Source organism: Sturnira hondurensis, unplaced genomic scaffold (genome assembly GCF_014824575.4).
Source record: "Sturnira hondurensis isolate 20B ecotype Veracruz unplaced genomic scaffold, ASM1482457v3 Scaffold0007036, whole genome shotgun sequence".
NCBI classification, from domain to species: Eukaryota; Metazoa; Chordata; class Mammalia; order Chiroptera; family Phyllostomidae; genus Sturnira; species Sturnira hondurensis.
This window is the reverse complement of record NW_028079667.1, coordinates 5,092,662-5,116,159: the sequence shown is the minus strand read 5'-3', so window position 1 is coordinate 5,116,159 and position 23,498 is coordinate 5,092,662. Positions and strand designations below refer to the sequence as shown.

At 42.7% G+C, this 23,498-nt stretch overlaps 1 protein-coding gene across 1 annotated transcript in view; it reads left to right on the top strand.

Moving 5' to 3' along the window:
- The first annotated feature begins 3,669 nt into the window (after positions 1-3,669).
- The window catches only part of RASGEF1B (RasGEF domain family member 1B), a 36,464-nt gene continuing 16,635 nt past the window's right edge, over positions 3,670-23,498 (top strand). Inside the window, exons 1-4 of the mRNA XM_037051041.1 lie at positions 3,670-3,820; positions 15,206-15,388; positions 17,046-17,168; positions 17,537-17,674. Of these exons, the coding sequence (XP_036906936.1) occupies positions 15,212-15,388; positions 17,046-17,168; positions 17,537-17,674 (438 nt within the window). The 5' untranslated portion in view covers positions 3,670-3,820; positions 15,206-15,211. The remainder of the gene's footprint in view (positions 3,821-15,205; positions 15,389-17,045; positions 17,169-17,536; positions 17,675-23,498) is intronic.

Below are 23,498 nucleotides of genomic sequence, written 5' to 3'. Positions count from 1 at the left end.
TACATAAAAGCTGCCAGGATGGTAGAGAGTTTCCATATACTCAGCACCTCGCCTACCCCAAGTCAACATTTTACCCCTTTCAATAGTATATTTGTCAAAACTAAGACACCAATTATGGTATGTTATTATTAATTAAAATCCAGGCCTTATTCAGAGTTCTAGTTTTTCCACTAAAGTGCTTTTTTTGTTTGTTTGTTTCAAGATCCAATCCAGGATATCACATTGTGTTTAGAACTAAATTCCTTTTAAATTCTATTGGTCACCCAGTCATTTTCCCGTGGGACAGAGAATGGGTGGGAGCACTATTGTCTTTATTACTGAGCTGGAGAAACTGAGGTTTGGCAACACCAAGGACTAAGATACCTTAGTGGGGCCAGCCTCACTGTGCACCCTTCTTCTACATCCCCCTCCCTCCTGCTGCCATGACTCTTGGTTTTCAGAAGCCCCTTTGGATGTCCCACCTGTCCTATCTTACCCTACCAGTGTAGAGAAGGAGAGATGCCCCTACTAGACTGGGCCTACCCCCGACCCATCAGTTCTTCCCCTAGATTCGAGGGCCAGGACAATGTCTTAGTGACTTCGGCCGGGGCAGAAGGAGGCCCTGTGAAAGAGAGAGGAAGAGGGGAATAGAAAGCAAAACAGAGTAAGACAGAAACACTGTTTCTGCTTATGCAAATCATTCATTTGTGATAGGTGAAAAATGACACAAATTATTCTCAGTTTCTCTAAGAAGAATAATCTATTTCCCCATCCCTTGAATGTGGGCCAGCCTCATGATTTCTCTGATCAAAAGTGTTTAGCAGAAGAGAGGTTGTACCAATTCTGGGCTTAGAACTCAAGAAGCTTGCAGCTTCTACTGTCCTTTTCATGGAATCCTGAGCCTGTCATGTGATGAAGCCTGAGCTAACCTGCTGGAGAAGCCGCATGGAAGAGAATAAAGTCACCCACCAACAGCCTGCCAACAGCCAGACAAGTAAGCTAGACCATCATAGACCATCAGGCCTCACCTGAGGTGTCACCTGATTGAATGCCATTCCAGGCGTAACCCTAGGTGACATCAACAGAACTATTCAGAGGAGCCGAGCCCAAACTGCCGACCCACAGCACTATAGGCAAATAAATGGCTTTTTAGCTGCTAAGGTTGGGTCTGTTGGTTACAAAGCAAAGGCTAACTGTTACACAATTTCCTATTTCTCCTTTAGTAATGATCTTCCAAATTTATTTCAGGAGGCACTGTGCTAGTCCCAGGAGACAGGACACAATTAGTTTACTCACCTGTGACAATTCTGTTCCCTGCCGTGTTAGCTTTCTTTGCATCTGTTTGACCATTATTATTGAGCATAGCAACATTTACAGAGATAAGAGTTGAGTCAATGGAGTCAAAAGACCCAAAAGAAACTACTAGAAGTAAAGAATGTAAAGAAGGTATTTTCATTATAGAGAATAATCGATACATAATCGTATTATCTATTGAGTGCTTATCATGTGCTAGACATTAATTCAACGAACATGGGCTAGTCATTAATTAGTCAAACAACATATATTTATTTAGTGCTTACAATGTGTGAGGCACTTTTCTAGACATTGGAAATACAGCAGGAGAACAACAACTCCAATGACAACCACAAACCCGGCTCTTATGGAGTTTTTGTCCTAGTGAGAGGAGAGAAGCAATAATAAGTACAACACACAGTATGTTAAATGGTGGTGAGTCCTGTGGATGAAACATGAACAAGACCAGGAGGGACACTGTGGAGTAGGCTCTGAATGACATTGTTCCAAACCCATTTCACGTATTATCTCTTTCAGTCTTCTCAGCATGTTAGTGAAGAAATTACCTGTGTCAACCATGATTGCTATTTTCAGATAAGTGAACTGGGGCCTTTTCTAAGGTTTGGGAGCTAAGGGACAGACACAGGTTAGGGTTTGGGCCACTACTTTTGGAGACGTCCCCTGCACTTCATCTCTCTGGAAGGGGCCCTGGGGATCTACCAGAATGGGAAGCAGAAATGTGGTTTTGTAAAGCAGTGAACAACATTATCATAGTATCCGTTTTATGTTTTGAGGAACTAAAATAAACATTTTTTTCTGTAGGTGGGGAGAAACTCCAGAAAGTAAAACTGGGCAAAATCTTCTGGGCAGCTGGGTGTATCCAGGTGTTAGAAAGGATATGTCAAATATTTTTCATGAAGAAAGCCTGATTTAGTCCAACCTTTTTAATTTATTGCTATAAGACTAGGAATCTCTCGATTGTAAATGACTCCAGTACCTTCCTAAGGCTTGTTTGTTACAGCATCGCGATGGAAAATTGGGCATGAGAGACTTATCAACCAGCACAGCCACAGCACTTGGGCTGCGCTGCCCAAGCGTCTGTGCTTTACTCCCTATGGCTGGCCCAGCCAACTGCTCTTGGCTGCGTAGCTTCTTTAGACTGCAGAGAGGCTGGGATAAGTGAGAGTGAATTACTGAGTCAGAGAGACCCATTTGCAGAAGAGAAGGAGGGAATATAATTAGAAGAGAAGTGAGAGGAGGCACAGATGAAGAAAATGAGGGTAGAGATCAGCTAAGAATAGGCAACGTGAACTTCAAGATAACTGTTTCCACCCAGGAAGGAGGAGGAAGGGGGAGAAGATGGAGCAGGGACATAAAAGGTTTCTGTATCTCAGTAATCCTAATTACAGTACTAAAAGACAGGAATAAATAGTGTTGTGTTATATATGGGAAAACAAGCTCAGAAAAGTTACTTTATTTACGGAAGTTCACCTAGCCGGCAAGGTAGTCTCCTGATCTTTCTTTCCTTTCTTTCTTTTCTTTCCTTTCTTCTCTTTCTCTCTCTGTCTGTCTCCTTCTTCCCTCATTTGTTTCCATTATTTCTCCCCTTCCACCTGCTTTTATTTGTACAAGGTGAGGTATTTAGGTTTTACATTTTAAAAAGGTTATTAAATTCCAATGATATAGTATACGGTTACCATGACAACACAGACTTTACTGAGGACTGGCCTCTTCTTTTTGCTTCTAGAATCATATTTCACAACACAGGTTCCCTTCCTTTGTGGAATTTGTAAGAGCTGCAATTTTACATTTTGTTTGTAGGACCATTTGCTTAACGTTTGTCCTCCACTAAACTGTAAGCTTCATCATAACAGAGACCAGCCTCCTTTTGCCAGAAGTGTGCCCCCAGCGTTTTGCACAATGCCTAGCATGAAGGCTCTCTGTAAATACTTGCTGAGCAAATGTTTTTATGATTAGTCTCAGCTTTCTTCTGAAAGTTACATGGGCAGTAAGCCTTAGCTCATAATTATGTTAATAGATACTGTATAACGAGTCGGGTGGGTATTTTACAGGTAGTACACAGGTAAATGAACACACACACACGACTGCACAAACAGCCCTCGGCAAGTGCACCCAAGAGGAAACGCTCGCCTTCGGAGACCGCCGAGCCAGTGCTGGTAAACCCCGCCGCGCTGGGGCCCCGCGGCCTCCGCAGCAGCGTGGGAGGGCACCCGGGGGCGACAGCACAGCTGGAGTCGGCTCCTGGGGACGCGTGGGCGTGTCCGGGCGTAGGAGGCGGTGCGCTGCCCCGTGATTGGCCCTCGCCTGCTGGGGTGGGCGGGGCTGCCATGGGGGGCGGGTGTTCTGAGCTAAAGGGGGTGTGCGCCAGGGCTGAGCTGTAGTTTCAGTATAAACAAGGAGCCCGACTGGTTGTGCGGGATTTTTTTTCCACACCGATTCCCGCGCGCTTTCGCTCCCTGTCTTTTGGTTGCAGTTGTGGTCGCGCCGCGAACAGCCGGGAAGGCGAGGATCTGGGGTCCATCTGCAGGTGGGTTTGTTCCCTGGCCAGGATATTCTCTCGAAGAACGGAGCTCGACTAGGGGAACGCGGGGTCGCCCTGTGCGCTGCGTTCCTCCAGGCGACCCGGGAGCAGCGAGCCTGGCCATCCCGGCTCTCGTTCTGCGCCTACGCTGCCGAGTGCTCCCCGAGGCGGCGGGAGACCCTGAGCTGGCGAGCTCTCACTGGCGCAAAGCGCTCCGCAACGCCAGGGACCGGGGAGGCCCCCTGTCCAGCGGTTGAGGGCGCTTGGGGCAGCCTCGGGAACGGACCGGGTGCCAACAGGTGCGGGGCCCAGGACAAGCTTAGGTTTTTCCTTCCTTCTTTGGCCTCGATGCCGCAGCCAGGCTTTCTGTTGCGAGACCGTTGTGCAGTTTTTGAGGATTTGTCCGAGTTCTAGTCGCGTTCATCCTTTCTTTATCCTCTCTTCTAGTGCACTCAGCTAGGTTGTTTCCTCATACTTACTGGCTAGTTTCCGTGTGTGGGTGTGGAGGGGGGTGAGAGTTGGGGGGAGTGGAGGTGGAATTGTTTATTTTTAATGTCGGAGCCGCATAATCTAGGGTCAGGTTTAGAAAGGGACAAGGGGACCCAAGTGATGTGCTCGCCCCGGCGGGGTGATATCCTTTCGTCCCACTCCGGTTCATCTGGCGAACTTGGGGCACACCGAGTCTCCTTGCACTTGCCAGAGCTCAGGTGAGTCGCCGCGGGTGACCTGGCCGGATGATAATAACATGAAGTGAGGGTACCTGGGAGCCTCGCGGGCTCTTTTTAGGATAACAAGAAAAAAGCAAAATCGGGGTCTCTGTGTGTGTCTGTGTGTGCGCGCACGCGTACCACTTGAGTATTGCTTCTCACCTTACCCCAAATGAATCGGCGCAGTTAGGCAAAAGCAACGTGCAGAAGATGGACAAGTGCATTAAATAGCAGGAGGAGATCTCTAGGGAGAGCCTTTCTCTGGTGGATATACATGTCTGTCATCGTCGATTAATTCGGGGTATAATGTGTATAGATGAAAACACATAGAGATGTGCGTAGGTGTGTTTGGCCGAACACGTCTCCAGGGAATCTTTCGTCAGCAGCACCACGTGACGGTGGTCAGGAACTGCTGGGTGCGTAGATCTATATTTAGCCCTAGATGATCTCGGCAGGGAAGGTCTCTGAACTGGGCACATAAAAGAGGAAGAGTCCAGGGATGAGGGGTTTGCACTCTTGGATAATGTCTGGTACAGTCAGACTCAGATGGGGTGAATAATTCTTCTTTCCTCTTGAAAACGGTAGCTAGAGCTTGGCATGTGATCGCTGTGTCTCAATTTAAAACATAGTTGGATCATGGGGACAAGGCTACGCTAAGAAACAGGGAGGTTACAATTAACCAGGGTATATACCGATTGGAGAGTCGAGAGGAAAATAGGAGGTCTGGTGGGGTTTAGAGCAAATGTAGAATTGATCTCTAAAAAGGAAAAATAAAAAGAAAAATTCTTGGCTGTTGAAATTTTCATAGAAAAAAAGTGTCATCTTGTTAGACTTTTTCAGTGAATGGTTGTTTATTTGGGAGAGGAGATAGTAGCTTAGCCAATGAGGACCCATGGCACGTTTGATAGACACCTGGGTACACAAGTAGTGCTATATTATGCCTTTCAAGCAGATTTTCTGGCAAAGATGAGAAGATCACTGCTGATCAGCAAATTTCTTGTTGGCATTCTTCCACTACATGTCCTCCGATCCTTTGTTTTCCTAGAGGTGGCAACATTTCTGGCTGCTAAGCACACAGGCCTTGGATTTTCTGGCTGTCTAATGAAGGGTTAAATTCTTACAATTTATTTCTCCCATGTGCATTTTCAGTCTTGATTGATACTATGTGCTCCATTAGACAGTTAATCTGCTACTGCCACACCTGATACCTGGGGATCAGAGCTTTTGAAATAGAAAACCACCAGAAATCATTTACATATATTCTATTCCCCCCAGCCTAGCATCTAATTTAACTTATTCTTAGGCATATATTTCTGAATATTGATCATTTATCACAATAAGACATGTTTCTTATATTATTGCTAACATTACTCTCTAAAATTAACTACTGGCTAATAGTAGTTAATAAATGACAATAGGGGGGAAAATCAATTGACTGTCACCTATCTAGAAAAAATGGTCAGGAAATTGGAGGGGAGAAGCTGGGTGGTGACTGTCCATGCCAGGCAAGGTACCTGATATGGTGCAGGAGGTGATGGGATCCACTGCATCGATCCCCAAAGGCAACCTGGTGGGATTAGACTCGCAGCAGCGTTTGGCTGACCCAAGAGAGGCTCTCTTTGGGTAGGAGATGGGGAAGGTATTCTTCGTGACTGGAGAGAAAAACCTAGAATCTCTGAAGCAGGGATTGAGAATCTTGATTCTAATGCTTATAAATAACAAATGGAAAGGCCATTATCACATTCTGCGAGATCTTCAAGACACAAATTGTACTCTTGAAAATACTGTGGGTGAATTCAGGGGCTGCCTCCCCCTCCCTTTCACTTTTTCAGAACCACAGTGGCCCTTTCTTGGTTCTTCAGTGAAATCTACAGAAATGATATCTGTGCAATGCTCAATTATCCCATAATGGCAGGTGTTGTAGCCTCGTGCCGTGGACAGATTTTGGCCTTTGGAGTAGAGAGACTAAGGTCCTAGCCAGTATGGCACCCTGACAAGTCACCAATTCTCTATACCTGCAAATATCTGTAAAATTAGGGTGTTAAACGAGATGATTTACAAGTCTCTTAGCTCTCTGATAATTGATTCATTTTGCTGTACTGTCACTTCACACGTTTTTACCCTGTGTTAGTGGTGGGAGAATGAGGGTTGAAGTGATCTGCAGTGAGATATTCAGCCACTTTCTGGGTGCATGGAAATGAGGACAGGAGAGGGAAATGTATTGTTGTTGATGAAAACTCTGTGGAGATTTAATATTTCCTTAAACTGCTTTCAGTTTTCTCCTGCACTTATATTTAAAAATACTAATTATCAAGAAGTTTGAATCTGGAAATTAAAAAAAAATTAACAAGCTAGTGTTGCTATTTGCTAAATTTTAAACCAGTTTTTTGGCCAGTCTTTTTTTCCCTCAGGTTTATATATTTATTACATCTAGGAAATCATTCAACTGATAGAAGTATTAGTAGGAAACCCTGGTGTGAGGATTAGTTTAACACAGGAAAAGTACAAATAAGCCTTGTAAGAAAGGAAACACTTTACTGTGTAGACTACCAGTATCTTTCTGTTTATCTGGAAGAATGGCGGGGGAGGCATTGGTATAGTTTTTTGAGAACTTGCAGCCAAAAAATAAAATTATCCCAGTAACCATGTTTTATAGTAAACTGCAAATAGAAAATTCTGCTTGTGTCTTAAATGTCCTCACTAAGTATCCACTCGTTTTCCTGCTGAGATGAATTGGGTTTAGAAAACCATACCCTTTTAGTAAAGGATTTTCTCCCAAATAATATTCTGGGATTTGGTTTGAGATGTGTCTAGCCATTTAGCCACATGTGGCTAACAGCTGCTATATTGGGCAGTGCCAAAGAGGAATATTTCCAGGATCCCAGAAAGTTCTTTTTTGGCATTACTTAATTAGCCGATGATAATTTTGATTATCCAGAAGATCACTTTTATTCCTATGGGAAAATGAAATAATTAATCTCATCATAGACAGACACCTAAGATATAGGAAATAAGACTGGCTTTATCGGCCAGTGTGTATTTTCAGCAGTACAGAATGAAGTATGCCACTTTCCTAAGTTCAACAATATGCCAAGATTACAAATAATAATTTTTCAAATTTTCTCCCCAGAACTGTAGTTGTCCTTTTACTTCTGTGAACCAGCAGCAGCTGTTATTATTGCTGGAAAGCACCATCTCTTTCAAAGACCATGAATGTAGCGCCATCTACTGTTAAACTTGGGAACTGCATAGAAGTTGTAGGTTACAAACAATGCAAAAAGAATGTCCGCATATTCTGCCATTCATTCCTAGAACACAGATTTACCTCATAGATAAGTTTTAAATGACTATCCAGGCCCATTTAGAATTTCCATGTACTGAAATTTTTCCATATACTGAAATGTTTGAATAAACTGCCAGCCAGATATTCCTAAGACAAAAGATGAAAAGTTTTAGCTTTGTTTGTCCTCCAAGGAAACAGTGTAGTAATTACTTAAGTCAGAATCCCCTGCTTCCATCAATTAAGAATTACTGAAGAATTTTTTTTAAGTAATGTCTAGAACAAATCAAGCAGAATGCAAATTCATTTTTTTGTATGGAAGCCTATATAACAAATCAGAAAATAATACCATCATTTCATTATTGTGGAGAGAAATAGGACCTTCTTTCCTCAAAAATACTGATTTTTCCCCCTTGTCTGTGAAATCTACTAAACATTTGTGGCTCCTTTTCAAAGAATTTACTTATCGGGGAGTTACTTGTTTTTGTTCAGGTGCCAGAGGAGTGAGTGGATTCTGAGTTGTTGGCTCTGTGTGTTTGTCCTCTCAACACAATACCTCTTTTTCCCAGGTTAGCAGAGGTGTAGGATTTCTGCAGTTTCCAGAGCTGTTGCTGGATGTCTCTGCTTTTAGGACTTCCTATGGCTGAGGAAAGGACTGAGAAGATAATCTTTTAGACATTTTCAGGATCAAAATAAGCCACATTTTAGACAGTGTCAGAAACTTGACTTTGACTTTCTTCCTGGCCCAAATCTGTAGTTAGATACACTGTATGAACTTACAGTCAGTCCTTGTATTCTGAGATCCAGCAGTGCCAGTGAGATACCACTGGGGTAAGCTGAATATATGAATGCATTCTCATTCAGGTCTCTGGAACCTCAACTGAGAACAGAAAGAAGATATCTCACCAAAGTACAAGTTCTTTTGGAATCTAGATGGATATTGGGGAAGCAGGAATCCCAGGGTATTAAATTAAGCCTCTCCTCACTGAACAAATGTGCTTTCAATGTTCAGCTGTGATAGGGAGGCCTTCCTCCACCTCTGTGGGTTTTTTCTCTTTCTTTTTTTTTTAAATTGGGACATATGCTCAGCATTTGACCAGAAGCTAAAAGATAGTGATCAATGTAAAGGCTTTGTATTTACTAAGTATTTGAAAAAGCACTTTCTTTTCTTTGACTCCTATTTTTCTATCTCTTTCTCTTTTTTTTCTTTGACTCCTACTTTTTCTGTCTCTTGAGTGTAAAGGAAATGCTGACTTGACATTCTGGGAGAGATTTACAAGGCAGCTATAGCAGATGCTGAAACATAGCTTTTGATTTAGTTCCCACACCCATCTTTTCCTTGACCTCTTTTCCAGTTGGAATTGTCACCTGAAACCACCTTCTCCTGGTGCACCTGCCTCATCATAAATAACATTGTGAAAAAGCAGTTGCTAATCCAAACACAGTCTGCTGTTGAGAAAAAGGCAGCTTTCATCTGGTGCTTTCGTTGCTTTGAAACCATTAGGCATGCCTTTCAAATCCATTCATCCCTTAAATCAGCCAGTGCATGCTTCCTTGTGGCTGGCTCCACGTCAGGCTGAACTTTTACAGGGTCCTTGGAAGAACATGATATATCTTTGCGAATTAGCTGCCCCGGTAAGATATCTTGTCTATCAACCAACTTTCCAGCTTACAAATTAATTTTAAAAACAACATTCATCTTGTGTACTTGGGTTAGATATGTCTTTTACTTCCCTTTGGGAAGTTTTCCAGCAGGACCTATAATCTGCATGCTAATTTTGGTGTTGCCAAACTTTCTTTTAGTCTGGCTCATTGTTTTAAAAACCAAAATCTGTTTTTCATTGTTTCATTCCATCCTCTCCATCTCAATGGACTGCCCCAATTTAGGGCGCGGGGGGGGGGGATGCTTAAATCTCTACCCAAGCCAAAAGGAGTGTCCTTTTAAAAATCCTCTTCAACTCCATATGAGTGGTATACCTGATGAAAGCACAGTATTCTTTGATTTCTAAGGAGGAGTCTTGAATGTGTTAGACCAGGGTTCCCTTTAGAACCGCCCACTGTCCTCCTCTGAGGCAGAGTAGATACAGATCTAGTTTCTGTGCAGGTTGGCACATGTACATCCTAACCTGTAGCCTGAGCTCCTTGAAAGTACATGCAAACTTGTTGCTTTCTCGAGGAGAGATGTTTGTGATTTTCTGAAAAGAGGTAAGAGCCCCTGGACAAACAGAATGTATTCTGAGTTTCTAGGAACTGGTTTACAAATGCAACTTTGTAAAGTGAGCATCGCTCCGGAGTTGAACCTGCCTTCTGCCTTATCTTACTGGGAGTGATTTTAATCACTCAGTAGGAAGTCAGCAGCTTGTTCAATGTCTCCCATAAATCTCTCTTTTTCCAAAGGAATGAACTAATTTGAAGTTTGACTTACTATTCAAGGGAATGGCAGTAGTTAACTTCATGCTGTCACTGATTCTAATTTTGTAAAATAATCCATTTTTTCTAAATGAGGTTTTAGGTTAGCAGGTGCCCATGGGATAGGTATGTTGGGTCGGACAAAATTTGTGCTAAAGAAGAACGACCATGGAGAAATTGATGTTGAAATCATGTTGGAAAGGGCAGAGAGAAGCCAATTGAGAGTTCACAAGCCCCCCGAGACAGAAAATGTTAAATATGAGAGCTATAAAGAAGTTCGCTGCAGATAAGAAATCAGAACTATACTAAGATTGAAGAAGAAATAAATGGAAGCTATGGGATAGGAGCCTCATGCTTAGCCCCTTTTCTGCTAGGAAATCATTAGCAAATGAGTCCTAGAGTTAGCAGTGCTCAAGGATAAGTAGTTCTCTGGATTGTCATGTCCAGTACTTGGATCTTGTATTTTTCTGAAACAACTGCCAAGCCAATATTTAATCTTCTGAGTCTTTTCATTTTCAGAGTTGAAGCAGGTAGAACTAAACTTCTGGATGTTAAACCTGAGTGATACTGCACAACAGTAGTTCTTGCAGTGTGTGATACTATGTTTACTTGTTAGGTATTTAAAAATGCACTTCACAAACAGTACTTTTTGTACCATTCTGCTGACCTTTCCCCTTGTTTATCAAGTGTATCTGTTACACTAGGCGGTTGATCTTTCCAGAAAACGGCTAGGTAGGCCACTTGTTAAAGGTTATCCAGAGACGGAGAGCAAATCCTGTGACCCATGGTCTTTCTTTCGGTCACTTGTCTCATTAACCTTTTTTACTGCAAATCTGTAGAGTATACACAAGCAAATATTACTGTGTTTCACTGACTTTAAGATGCCATCCCTTGTAAGATGCTCTTTTAGTTCATATATTGCTAAAAAAGATTTAAACATCTTATTAGTTTTCTTATCACTTCACTATTTATGTGCAAACTTATTTCAAAGATACAAAAATATAAAGAAATGTGTATTAGAATCTCTGAAATCTTTATCTAGATGGGACTGTGGTTTCATTGCAAAGGTCAGTAGCTTAAACACTTTTATTGATAGTGTTGCTTTATAAGGAGAGTAATTAGTGTCCATAATATATCTTTGGAGCAAGGATTTATGTAGTGCATGTAAAATATAAATTTTTCTAATAGCCTACAATTTGGGACACACTGACAGATTTTTCATTTTATGTTAAAAGAAGTTCAAAGAAGACCACTTGCAGTAGAACGTGATGTGGCGTAATAAATTTTGAACTTGACATCGGAAACCCTGCCCTTTCTGTCTCTTAATCTGACATGAAATCCCAAGAGAGTTATTACAGCTTTTCTGAACCTTAGCTTCTTAGGCAGTCACAACGGAGTGAGGATGCCTGTGGAATGGAGGTTGTAGAGTCCGAAACTTCAGCCGTAAGTGGTAAACCTCACACAGGTAGGGGCTGCGTGCTGTGCTCCTCAGGTGAGGGGCCTGCAGGGGCACAGAGACGTGAAGGCCTGTGGGAGGTGGGGACCCTTTGTAGTGCACAGGATCGCATCATAAAGGAATGAGCAGCCAAGGAAGGGGGAAGGCCTAAGTAAGGAACTGTAAGATGCTGTCTTGACTGTATCGCAAGGTAGAAAATATAACTGCTGTGTATGAAGAAGGGGCTGGAGTCTCTTGGAATGACTTGAATCTCAGCAGTTGCTATGTTCAGGTTCAGTGATCAAGGTGGCTCATGGGAAAATTAAATCGGCTGATGAGCAACAGAACTTTGAAAGGTAGAAAATGATCTGTGAAATACTCCCTTCTTAAAATTGATTTTTAAGCATGGTAAGCTATAATGCCAATGAACTTTCCTTGACTTGGTTTCCATTGCTGTTAGCAGTATTTTCTTTTGGTGCCTGGTGGAGGGGGTTTTCTAAGTGTTGGGACTTTGTACCTCCTCAGACACATTCTGTGTGTGACACGTTTCTGAGGAACAATACAAAAGCTGTTTGTGTTTGATCTAATAAGGCTTCAAGAAGAACTTTGCTATAAGGAAATTGGCAGTTTTGTTAGAGTTTCAGAAGGGGTAAGTAAAATTGGAAGTCATTTTCCAGATGGCAAACTGGCCAGGGTGGGAGTTGCCGGGTAAATGACTTTCCAAAGTGTTCAGGGCTATTAAGCACCAGATGAGGGCTTCACTAAATCAGGGTCCTTGTCCAGATCTGAGTCCTTATCTGCTTAGTGGGAGCATGTAATGAAGACGTACAAATACTTGGCGGCTTTTGGTGCTGATTCCTTGAAAGGGAACTCTGAGTGACTCATGACTAGTTTATGGGTTCATGTTAGTGTTAATAAACTGCAGGTAGCCTGGGTGTAAAATTCAGGGCAGTTCCATTGGGCACACCTGGGGCTGTAGCCACATCATGGTAGGATCTCAGCCTGCTCACTTCATGCCACCTCCCAGGGTCTTACTTTGCACGCTTACAAAAAGAAGAGACTGGCACTGGAATTTTTTTTCTGTGATTGTCTTGTAGTCATTGCTAGTGACTTAGGACACATGTCCTTCCACCCACTGGCAGCCTCCGAATCCTTCCCTCTCATCCTCAGGCCTTTAGGCAACCACTTCTAATTGATTGCTGTTATTACAGAATGTGAAATGAAATCCATTTCCCATCTTGGACCAGATGATATGTATGGTCCGTTTGAACTCACATTTCTTGAAATTCTCAAATCCTGGTCAGCCATCTCTCAAAAGCAATTTACAAGTATATTGTCAGCAGTGATGAGTAGTATGTGGAGAAACTGAGGAAAATTCATGGTTCCAGGCAGAGAAATAAGAACCTCCTGGGGTACGATGGCATGAGGTGTACTTGTTGTCCTGAACGTGAAGGACACTGTGTGGGTTTAACCATCTAATGCTGTGGGGAGCCAAACCTAGTGTTCCTTCCGGCTTCACATGTAGCTTTTAGATGCTTCTCATTCCAGGTCCCCGTGTCCCAGTTTAAGGACATTTCTCTGAGCAAGGACAGACAGGCTCTTGTGTTTTATTCCCATCAAGGATTTGCACATGAATTTGCACAAAGATTATACTGCACATGAATTGTACTCATAGAAAACTGGCAACTGGAAGAGGACAGAAACATACTTTGTCCATTGCCTTGTGAAATGTTAACACTGAGTTATTTATTTAACCGGGAATCCTACGTGTGAGGTCTTGCGAATGAAGTGTGGAGCATTTGTGTTAATGTTTACATTCCATAGTTCCTGATTCTTTGGCCATGACCTTGTCCTGCCTAAGTGAGAGGCACAGTGACGATGACCCTGATGTTAACCAGTCTCCCCAGAAAGAGTGACTCTCAGTAATCACTTTCTTCCCATGTGTGGCTATGATTTCAGGGATCCTTTGACAGTCTCCCCTCAGCATTGGTGTGTGGATAGACTTGAGCACAAAATGCTGAAGTTTTTTCTGTATCTCTTTTGGGGATGCTGCTTTCCCTAAACGCCATTTTCACCTCTCAGGTTGGGCTGCATCAGGGCGCTGTTTTTCTTAGCCTCACCCCTGGCCACCCCCTGCCAAGGCACCTGCATGCATTGTGAGGCTGTGGCCCCGGGTCGCTGGAGCTGGAACAGATGCCCCAGCAGCGAGGGATGTGCCTGCTCGGACAGGGCTGCACGGCTCTGCCCCGTTGGGATGCCGATGTCTTTGGCATCCTGGGAAGATGGCCCAGCCCAGGTTTTGTCCTCCTGCAGCCGCCACACACCCTGTCCCAGTCAGCCCAAAGCTGGAGTTCGGGTGCCACTCACTGCTTGGTTTCCGAAATCCTCCGTCTGGGTAGCTCCTGAATGCCTCCATCGTCCAGGCATGCTGCCCGAACTGGGGAGTCTGTTCTCTGCACTGCGGGCTCTGTCCCTAGGAATCCAAAGAACAACTTACTGGCTAGCCACTGGCCTCTGCTGAACACCCCTTGACAAGGCTTTGTGAGACGCAAAGCACACAGATGGAGAGGCCCGGCACACTGCTCCTTGTTCTCCANAAGATGGCCCAGCCCAGGTTTTGTCCTCCTGCAGCCGCCACACACCCTGTCCCAGTCAGCCCAAAGCTGGAGTTCGGGTGCCACTCACTGCTTGGTTTCCGAAATCCTCCGTCTGGGTAGCTCCTGAATGCCTCCATCGTCCAGGCATGCTGCCCGAATGGGGAGTCTGTTCTCTGCACTGCGAGCTCTGTCCCTAGGAATCCAAAGAACAACTTACTGGCTAGCCACTGGCCTCTGCTGAACACCCCTTGACAAGGCTCTGTGAGACGCAAAGCACACAGATGGAGAGGCCCGGCACACTGCTCCTTGTTCTCCAAGTCAGGTGTTTTCTCAGCCCATGTGTTTACTGAGAACGGAGGCTTTGTAGAGCTCCTCAGCCCCAAAAGAATTTTGACACAAAGGAGTGAAAATCAACAGTATCCCACCTTCCAGTGAAAGCTGAGGAGTCAGCATTAAATCTCTTGATACATACACACACCTATGACCACACACACACAGAGTTTACTTCCATTCTAGGTCACTTTTTCAACTTGTGGTTACCTCCTGATCTATGCCCAATGCTAGTCTGATATTCCCTACGTGTTAGGTAATGCTTCCCAGCTTTAAAGGCTTACATATTTCCTCCTTAGGGTAATACTTGCCTCAGTGGGGTAAAGCGATGGCCAGATGTGAAGGATTGATATGGCCACCTGGGGACTTGAATTTAAAAGTCAGTCTTAGTTCCTTTGATCTAAACATTTTATGCTATTTCATTGAATGAGATTGGTACTCAAAAGTATGCATATACACGTTACTCCAAGAGCAATTTGCTTCTTGACAGGTTCTGATATTGTAGCAGAACCTAACCTGGTTTTAAAATGGCCAATTCCCTCCTTACTGTTAAAGCATAGTTCTACTAAAGCTTACTTTTCTTTTGGATTTCACAGCTCTAACACTTATGTTCTCCTTTTTTATTTGTTTTAGGAAAGCATGCCTCAGACGCCTCCCTTTTCCGCAATGTTTGACAGCAGTGGTTACAACCGAAACCTTTATCAGTCTGCGGAGGACAGCTGTGGAGGGCTGTATTACCATGACAACAACCTCCTCTCTGGATCTCTGGAAGCGCTCATCCAGCACTTAGTACCCACTGTGGACTACTATCCTGATGTAGGTATCCCTGTACTCCAGACACGCCCTTGGTTTGTAATTCAGCAGGAATTATAATGTAGTAGTCAGGGACCCTAGGTACTACAGGATTACATCTGGGATGCTAAGAATTTTTCTAATAAGAAATTGCATACGATTACTGACTGCTTTAAGACCAGAGTGAGCCTGGGGATGATTTTGGTTGTGGTCTGCATGTCAGTTTCTTTTCAGGGTTGGTACCACAGTGTAGGCAGTCAGATACCGTCTAAGTGAAGTATCTGCAGACTTGATTCTGGCATATAGCTTGGTCCTTCAATGGACATGCCAGAGAACATGGGATACTCTCCGAATATTTAATGCCTTTTTGTTTCCAAGACAATCACTATGCTGAAAAAAGTAAAGTTAAGGAAATGTCATCGCAAAGAGAACAAGTGTTTTATTTAAGACACAATTCTTTGTGTTTGGACATCAGATGACATGCTTGCTTATGTTTTACTTTGATGTGAGACATTTGTATAGATCATACTTGCTAATCTAGACAATTCATTTATATTTATTTAGTCCTTAAAGCAATTCAAAAAGGCTAGAGAACACAAATCCGTAACTTGCACATGGTCTCACTTCTGGTGTCAGCCATCAAGTCCAGATTTTCTAATTTGGGAGCAAGTGGTATTTTTCCCCTTCCCTGGTGCCTCAGCTACCCTGTCAACCAGCAGCTGGTTGTTGACGATGAGCTTGTGAAAATATCTAGACAGCAGATTCATATATTTTTATAAATATAACAATGACCTTCCTGTGCATAGGAAAGTTTGTGCTCACCACTGTCATGCAACATAATGTTTCTTACTGAATTACCTCTTTGTGTTTTCTTGCATAGCGTTTTCAGATATGTTGACACACAGGGAAAACTTGTAATCACAAGTAAAAGGAGCCCCTTGTTCAGCCCTATCAGTGTTTATGGGCTACCAAAGGCGCCGAACGGGGCAAAAAGACCTATGGGATTTTCCTTTGCACTGGGAGTCTGAAACTGTTATAACAAATAAGAGCTACTTCATTACTGGCTTCTTGGGAGACAATGTGGTTAAAGAAAAGTGTATAGTGTGATATTGTATTTTATCAAATTGCTTAGCCTTTGAGCAAGTAAATAGAATACTTGAAAGCCTGCCTTTGAACGCTGTGACACAGCACACAAATGCTTCAGTGTGCTGCCCGGACACACTGGAGCCTTCTTGAGCTGCTGTGGATTGGGTGTTTCTTTGGTTTCCATTGAATTACCGTAATATGTGGACACAGGACATGATTCTGTATGAGTGGCATGTTTTAGTTAGATTTGTCTCTCTGGGCTGAATCCCATTCTTTCTTACTAGAGTGAGTTCTATGTCCTCGTGTGCTGGCTCCCAAAAGATGGATGTGAATATGTGCTGTGAATAATTCCAGTAGCTAAACTTATCCTGTATCGTACTTCTGTTATTTTTAGTATGGTTTAAAGGAAAAGATATATGAGGAAGTAAAGGAGAACTTCATTTTGTGGGTGTTTTACTACTAGTAAGCATCGCTTTTGAAACTGTACCAATTAACTTTGATTAAGAGAACTTAATGAAATAAGATGTGTCATATGTAGGAAAAATGTTAGTTTCCAAGAGAATATAACCATGTGATTTTTTTTCTTTTGCCACAGAGAACATACATATTTACCTTTCTACTCAGCTCTCGGTTATTCATGCATCCCTATGAGCTAATGGCCAAAGTTTGCCACTTATGTGTTGAGCACCAGAGACTAAGTGACCCTAACAGTGATAAGGTAATGATATGTTTTGAACTTTACGTATTTTTCTATTAGGTTTGGTAACTCTGTGGCTTGGATTTTGTGCAGTTGGTTTCCTTATGTAACCCTAGTTTACTCCCAGGCTGAGGTGCATATGTCAGCTAAGCAGAGGGAATTGGGAACGGCATCAAGAGCACAGAACAGATCCAATGTCATGGAAGATTCCTAGATCCTGCCTTAAGCTGGTGGCACTTGGCATTGACTTTTGGACGGGGGGACTAGAACTTCTTCAATCCCAAAGACTTTGCACTAGAAGTTTATCAGTGACACTGTTTGTAATTATTTACTTGATGTTGTCTATGGTAATTGATATTACTAAATTAGATTTTGCTTTTTCTCCCTAGAGCCAGATAAGAAAAATTGCACCCAAAATCCTCCAACTCCTGACAGAATGGACAGAAACGTTTCCTTATGATTTTCGGGATGAAAGAATGATGAGAAACTTAAAAGATCTGGCTCACCGAATAGCCAGTGGCGAGGAGGTGGGTAATCTGACTTCAGGATGACTGCTTGTATCTCTAGGCAGAGCCTGGTGGGAGGTGATGCTGAATTAGGCATCAGAATCTCACAGCTTCCTGTTAAACAGGGATGATTATACAATCCCTCCTCAAAGGATATGGTCTAGAGTTTTTATGTAATTAATTTTGGTGTATGTTCATTTCATGTCAATTCACATACAGGATTTATGTTGTAAGCATGAGTTTTTTGTTTCTTTTATTTTTCAATTTTATTTTCAATTAAATTTATTGGAATAATACTGGTTAATAACATTATATAAATTTCAGGGCTACAACTTTATAATACATCATCTTTTTATTCCATGGTGTACTCACCACTCCAAGTCTCCTTCTGTCACCATATACCTGACCCTCTTTATTCCACACCCCCTTGCACATGTGTTTTCTAAAAACTTCTACTAAGTTTATTGGGGTAACATTGATCAATCACATTATATAAATTTCAGGTGTACAGCATTATAATACATCTGCATACTCGATTGTGTGTTCACCACTCAAAGTCTAGCTTCTTTCTGAGTCCCTAGGTTTGACCCCCTTTTCCCTCTTTGTCTGCTCCTTACCCCCTTCTCCCCTGGAACCACCATTCTGTTGTCTGCATCTAAGAGGTTGTTAGTTTTATAACCCACACATGTTCTTTCTTAAGAGTCCCCGGGGAAGGCAGGGCTCATGGAGGACACGCACAGAGAGAGGAAAGTAGGAATGCTACCCACTGGAGAGGGCAGGCTCTGAGGGGCTCTGGGCCTGGATGGAAATGGCCCACGCAGTCTAGGAAGCTCTCCGGCTTCATGGTTAGAGAGATGGCACGTGCTTGAACCTGCTAAGCAGGAAGTCAGAAACGATGTGTTTTTTCCCGGGGTTCTTTAGGGAATGTGGAGATTAAGCCCTAGCTTTCAAGCCAGGCTAACTAAATCCTGGTTTTTCTCTGGATTTATTATTTGCTAGTTTCTATCATTTATCAAAGTCTTTTTTTCCCTAGCTTCAACTATTTCAGTTGAACTATTTCAGTTTGGTCTCAGCTGGGCTAGTTCAAGGGGAAAAGGAGATCATGGTCCAAGGGTTGGACCAGAGTGTTAACCAGGCAAGAGCACTCCCTTTCCAAGTGTGTTTTAGTTTGGCTTTACTTACACCTTTCTCCCTTCCAGAAAGGTTTGGCCCAGTGTTAGATATTACATATCATATTAGTAGACGTAAACACTAATAGCTATAAAGTAACACTACTATATTAATAGATAATAAGTAGTATATTAGTAGAAATAGACAGTTTGTCTCTACATCAGATGGAAATGAGAAGGCCAATAGGCTAATGTTGAGAACCCATCCCAGAAGACAGGACTGCTGGGGTTTGAGTGTTAGCTCCAGATAAAAGGTGAATACAGTTGGTTCTATAATTTTTTCCGTCAGAAGAGAGAATGCATTCTCGTTTGTCAGGCCATTAAATGAAACACAGTTTTCAAAAACTTTTGTATGACAGACTTTGTACAGGGGCCATAGAAACTCATGTTCCTTGATAAAACAAGCAAATGGGGGCCATAAGATTAATATGCAAATTAAATTAGCAAAGGGGATTCTCTGAGAGAGGAGAGGAGAAAAAGAGAAGGATCCAAGTCATCTGGTGCCCGGAAGTTGATTCGAAGCTGGCACTTACCGTAGGTGCGGATGGAAAGCCCCTTAGGTAATCTTTCCCAGGCATCACTTTCCTCAGGTGAGCCCTTGATAAGGGCTAACTGGCTACAACAAATTCCGGGTTATCCTCTTTGAAGCAGGCCTGGAGGGCTGCTCTTCTGTGTTGAGGCTTGTTGGGAGAAGATGTCTTTGTAGTTTCTGTGTTGCTAGTCAGCTCCCGGAACAAGCTACTTAGGCACAGGTACAACATCTTCACATAGGAGGAGCTAGACAAAGCATTTGGCAGCCGTAGTGCTGTCTGGTTTCATGCGTTTTACAGTGCATTCTCCATTTACGGACACGCCTCCTTGGCAACCCGTTCTGACAGTGGTGTGCTGTAAGGATCACGGAACAAGGCACCGGGTCTCTTCTACTTCCCGGGAATACACTTTAATACCATTTACCCCGACTTAAAAAAATCAGAATGAAATTTTACAAGGTTAGCACTTGAAAAATGTGCACTTGTTTTCCTGCATTATGTTCTCGTGAAAATGGAATTAACCCTTTTACTGTTTCCTTATGACCTTATATTGAATCCGGGGCCGAAGACAGCCGTTACTTCCATAAGGCTGAACAAGCGGTTTCCTGAGTCATTTAGCGAGTTATGTTTGTCACCATCATTTTGCCACTCTGTGTGTAACAGGTTCTAGCAAGGTATGAATTGGTAAGCCCCTCATTCACAAAAGCAAAAGTTAAGCATCACATTTCACTTTTGCAGTCAATCTTTCATTACAGGGCTTGGCTGTTGAGTTGCTGGCCAGGGTCCATGCTGGCTCAGTGACTTCATGTCAAGCTGTTCAAAAGATTAGTGACTTCATCAGAACTTTTTCCTGTGTGAGGGTTGAGCCCTGAGTCTGTCGGTGCTTCATTTCAGTTCAGTTGTGTTTGGGTTCTTGGCGGGGCAGTCAGCCTGTCTCCCTGATAAAAGGTAGAAATGGTGACTTGGTCCTTTCCAAGAGGAACACTTTTTTCTAATCAAAACTATTAAGTGTTTGAAATGCCAAATGGATGGCTTTTTGTCCTTTTCATGGGAGAGAGGGAGATCGTTTCTATCTGTGTTGGTTAGTTAGATCTTTTTTTAAACAAGATCAAGCCCCTCAAGCGGTGGGTGGGACTTTGAAGGGGACCAAAGAGCCTGTGCTCTGGCTTCTGACCAGCACGCCTGTGTTAATAACAAGCCCTTGGTAAACCTTGAGGTTTTCAGATGCTCCTGAGTGTGGAAAGAGATGAGAACATTTGCCAAGTTCACCCCAGGAATTGATTAAGCTCGGGGTTGAGTGGAGAGAGGTCACCTGCCTGGATCAGGTTGGGTTTTACAGTGAGATGCTGTTCCTTCTATTTGTGTTCAGGATTCACAGTCAGGTCCACTCGGCCAGTGGTTGATCTGATGTGCTTTGGCAGGTCCCTAAATTCCTTGCTCCTTCTTCATTTCTGTAAATCTAGAGGTGACTTCACTGTGTTAATGTCCCTTTCAGCTCTAAAATTTTGTGGTGGATGTTCCCTCCTCAGTTCTTTGTGTGGTGTGCCACTTACCTGTCATGTGCTTAAGTGTGTCTCTTCAGAGAGACCTTCCTTCACCACCCCAGTCACAGTCACACCCCCCCCCCCATTACTGGCTTTCACTGTCTCCTTCACAACACTCTGTCGTTCATGATCACTTGTTCTTCTGATGGCTTGGTTTTCCATTGGACTGCATGCTTTGCCTCTTTGCTCCCACAGCATCCTTAACTACCAGCTCAGTGCTTGGCACTTAGTAGGCACTCAGTACTGTTTGAATGAATAAATGAACAAACTATTTGTTTCCTATTCAATTACTGGAATAAGAAAAAATATTTCCCTCCACTGAAAAATTATTTCTTTCCTTGGGAAGAAGCGTGGGCTGGGGTTGGGACTTGTTTCTTCTTGCCTGGGACTTCACAGATTTTTTTTTTGCCAGTCAGTGAATCCAGGTGTGTCCCACCCATGCATAATGTAGTCAGGTTCTTCTGAATCTGCTAGGACAGTCCCACATAATTTGGCTTAATATGTTCCCCCCTGGGGATTTGCCCCAAATAAACTAGATTATTAGGACTTGCTCAGAAAGAACATGAAATGAAACTAATGATTGAATTACATGACAAATGACTATAGTGGGTCAAATGCAGTTTTCTTGTCATTAAAGGGCTGGTCTTTTTTATCTTTATTTGCCAGGTAATTACTGTCATTGGCATTTGAAGTTATAAAAAAGAATCAGTACATATTTAGCAATTCATGACTCAGTGAGGAAGCATGCTTAACACCACAAAGCTTGGTTTCTTAAGGAACAATGGCAGCAGGAAGTTTTTAAAAGAGGTCGCACACACATCAGTGCCCTCTCTCTCAATCTCTCCTTCACACACACACACACACACACACACTCTCTCTCTCTCTCTCTGTCTCAAGGTGGGAGGAAGAGAGAGAGGGAGCAAGGCAAACAGACTAGTTCCTTGTTATTTGAATAGTTTCCCGCCATACTCTATTGTACACATCTTCCCCTTATGCTTTGCTGTTTTTGCTCCCCAGCCGAACCCTCGAATGAACATTCCACTGCTACCTCTTCCCTAAAAAGGAATTCTCTGAAGCACAGAATATTTCACTAGGTAGCAGGCAGAGCACTGGTTCTCCCACTTTGCTGCGTATCAGAATCACCTAAGCAGCATTTCTGATAACATTTGAAACAGAAGACGGAAGAAATCATCTGAAGTTCATACATTTTTATTGTAACCCAAGAAAGTGGAAGTAGAAGAGGCAAGGAAAATAGGGACCAGGAATTTAGTTTTATTTATTTATTTATTTTTAGTGAGGTGTAATTGATGCAAAACATTAGTTTCAGGTGTACGACATGATGGTTTAACATTTGTCTGTATTGTGAACTGATCACCACAATAAGTCTGGTTAACATCGGCCCCATCCACAGTTAATTTTTTTATCTTGGGATAACCTTTAAGACCTACTCTCTTAGCAACTTTCAAGTATGTGAAACAAGATGATTAATTATAGTCCCCATGCTGCACAGTACATCCCCTGGACTTATTTATTTCATAGTTGCAAGTTGACCCTCCTCACCCATTTTGTGCTTCCTCCCCTTCCCCCACCCCGTCAAGATTCTCCGTGCAAGATTTTTGAAATAGCACTAAATTCAGCCTTGAACTGCTTTGAATTCCAAAGAAAGAGGCATGTTCTTTGTGTGGCAAGCATATTGACCAGTAGATAGCATCTTCAAAACTGATCCTCTCATTGCTGTGGGGAAGATAGGTGTTTGAAGGTTCAGTTAAACACTTAAGCATTTCATTAATGACTTTAGGGTGGTCTGTGAATGTTAAGAGAAAAAAAGTGTGTACTCCACTGAGTTTAAAGGACTCAGTGGACTATACACCAGATAAGTCGAGAAGAAGAAAAGAAGAAGAAGTCCGGGGATGTATTTTTGCCTTGAGTACGTTAGGACTGATCATTTCCAGATGCAGTTTCTCTTGGCTTATTATGCAGATGTCTATTCATTTGAGTTGTTGTAATGTGTGCTGGTAACCAAATTGTGTCCATACATAATATGGTTCTTCCACTTGTAGGTGAGATGCCATTTAATTTTCAGAGAAGTAATCTCAGTGATATTATGGTAACCTTTTAAAAGGAGCTGATTAGGCAGTGAAGCATACAGAGGCCTTTCCACGTCTGTAAATTTGCCAGGACTGTCCCTTTATGGAGCTGTTAACCTAAGGACCATGCTGGCTTTGAATCAGCCCCTGTGCCTGGTTCTGACGGCCTTTGGACTTTACCAAGAAGGATGACTGTTTTTTGTTTGGCAGTTGGGGGCTAGAAAAGGAAGAATAAAAGAACTTTATAACTTACTTCAAGATACTGTACCCCAGAGATTGATTGGGAAGTTATTTCTTTGACTTAACAAGTGTTTTTAAAGTCAGTCATTGACATTTATTGATAATACATGCATTGCTTTTTAAAAAATATATATATATTTTAATTTTATTTATTTTTCTTTAGAGGGGAAGGGAAAGAGAGAAGGAGAGAAATACCAATGTATGGTTGCCTCTGATGAGTCCCCTGCTGGGAACTGGCCTGCAACCCAGGCATGTGCCCTGACTGGGAACCGAAC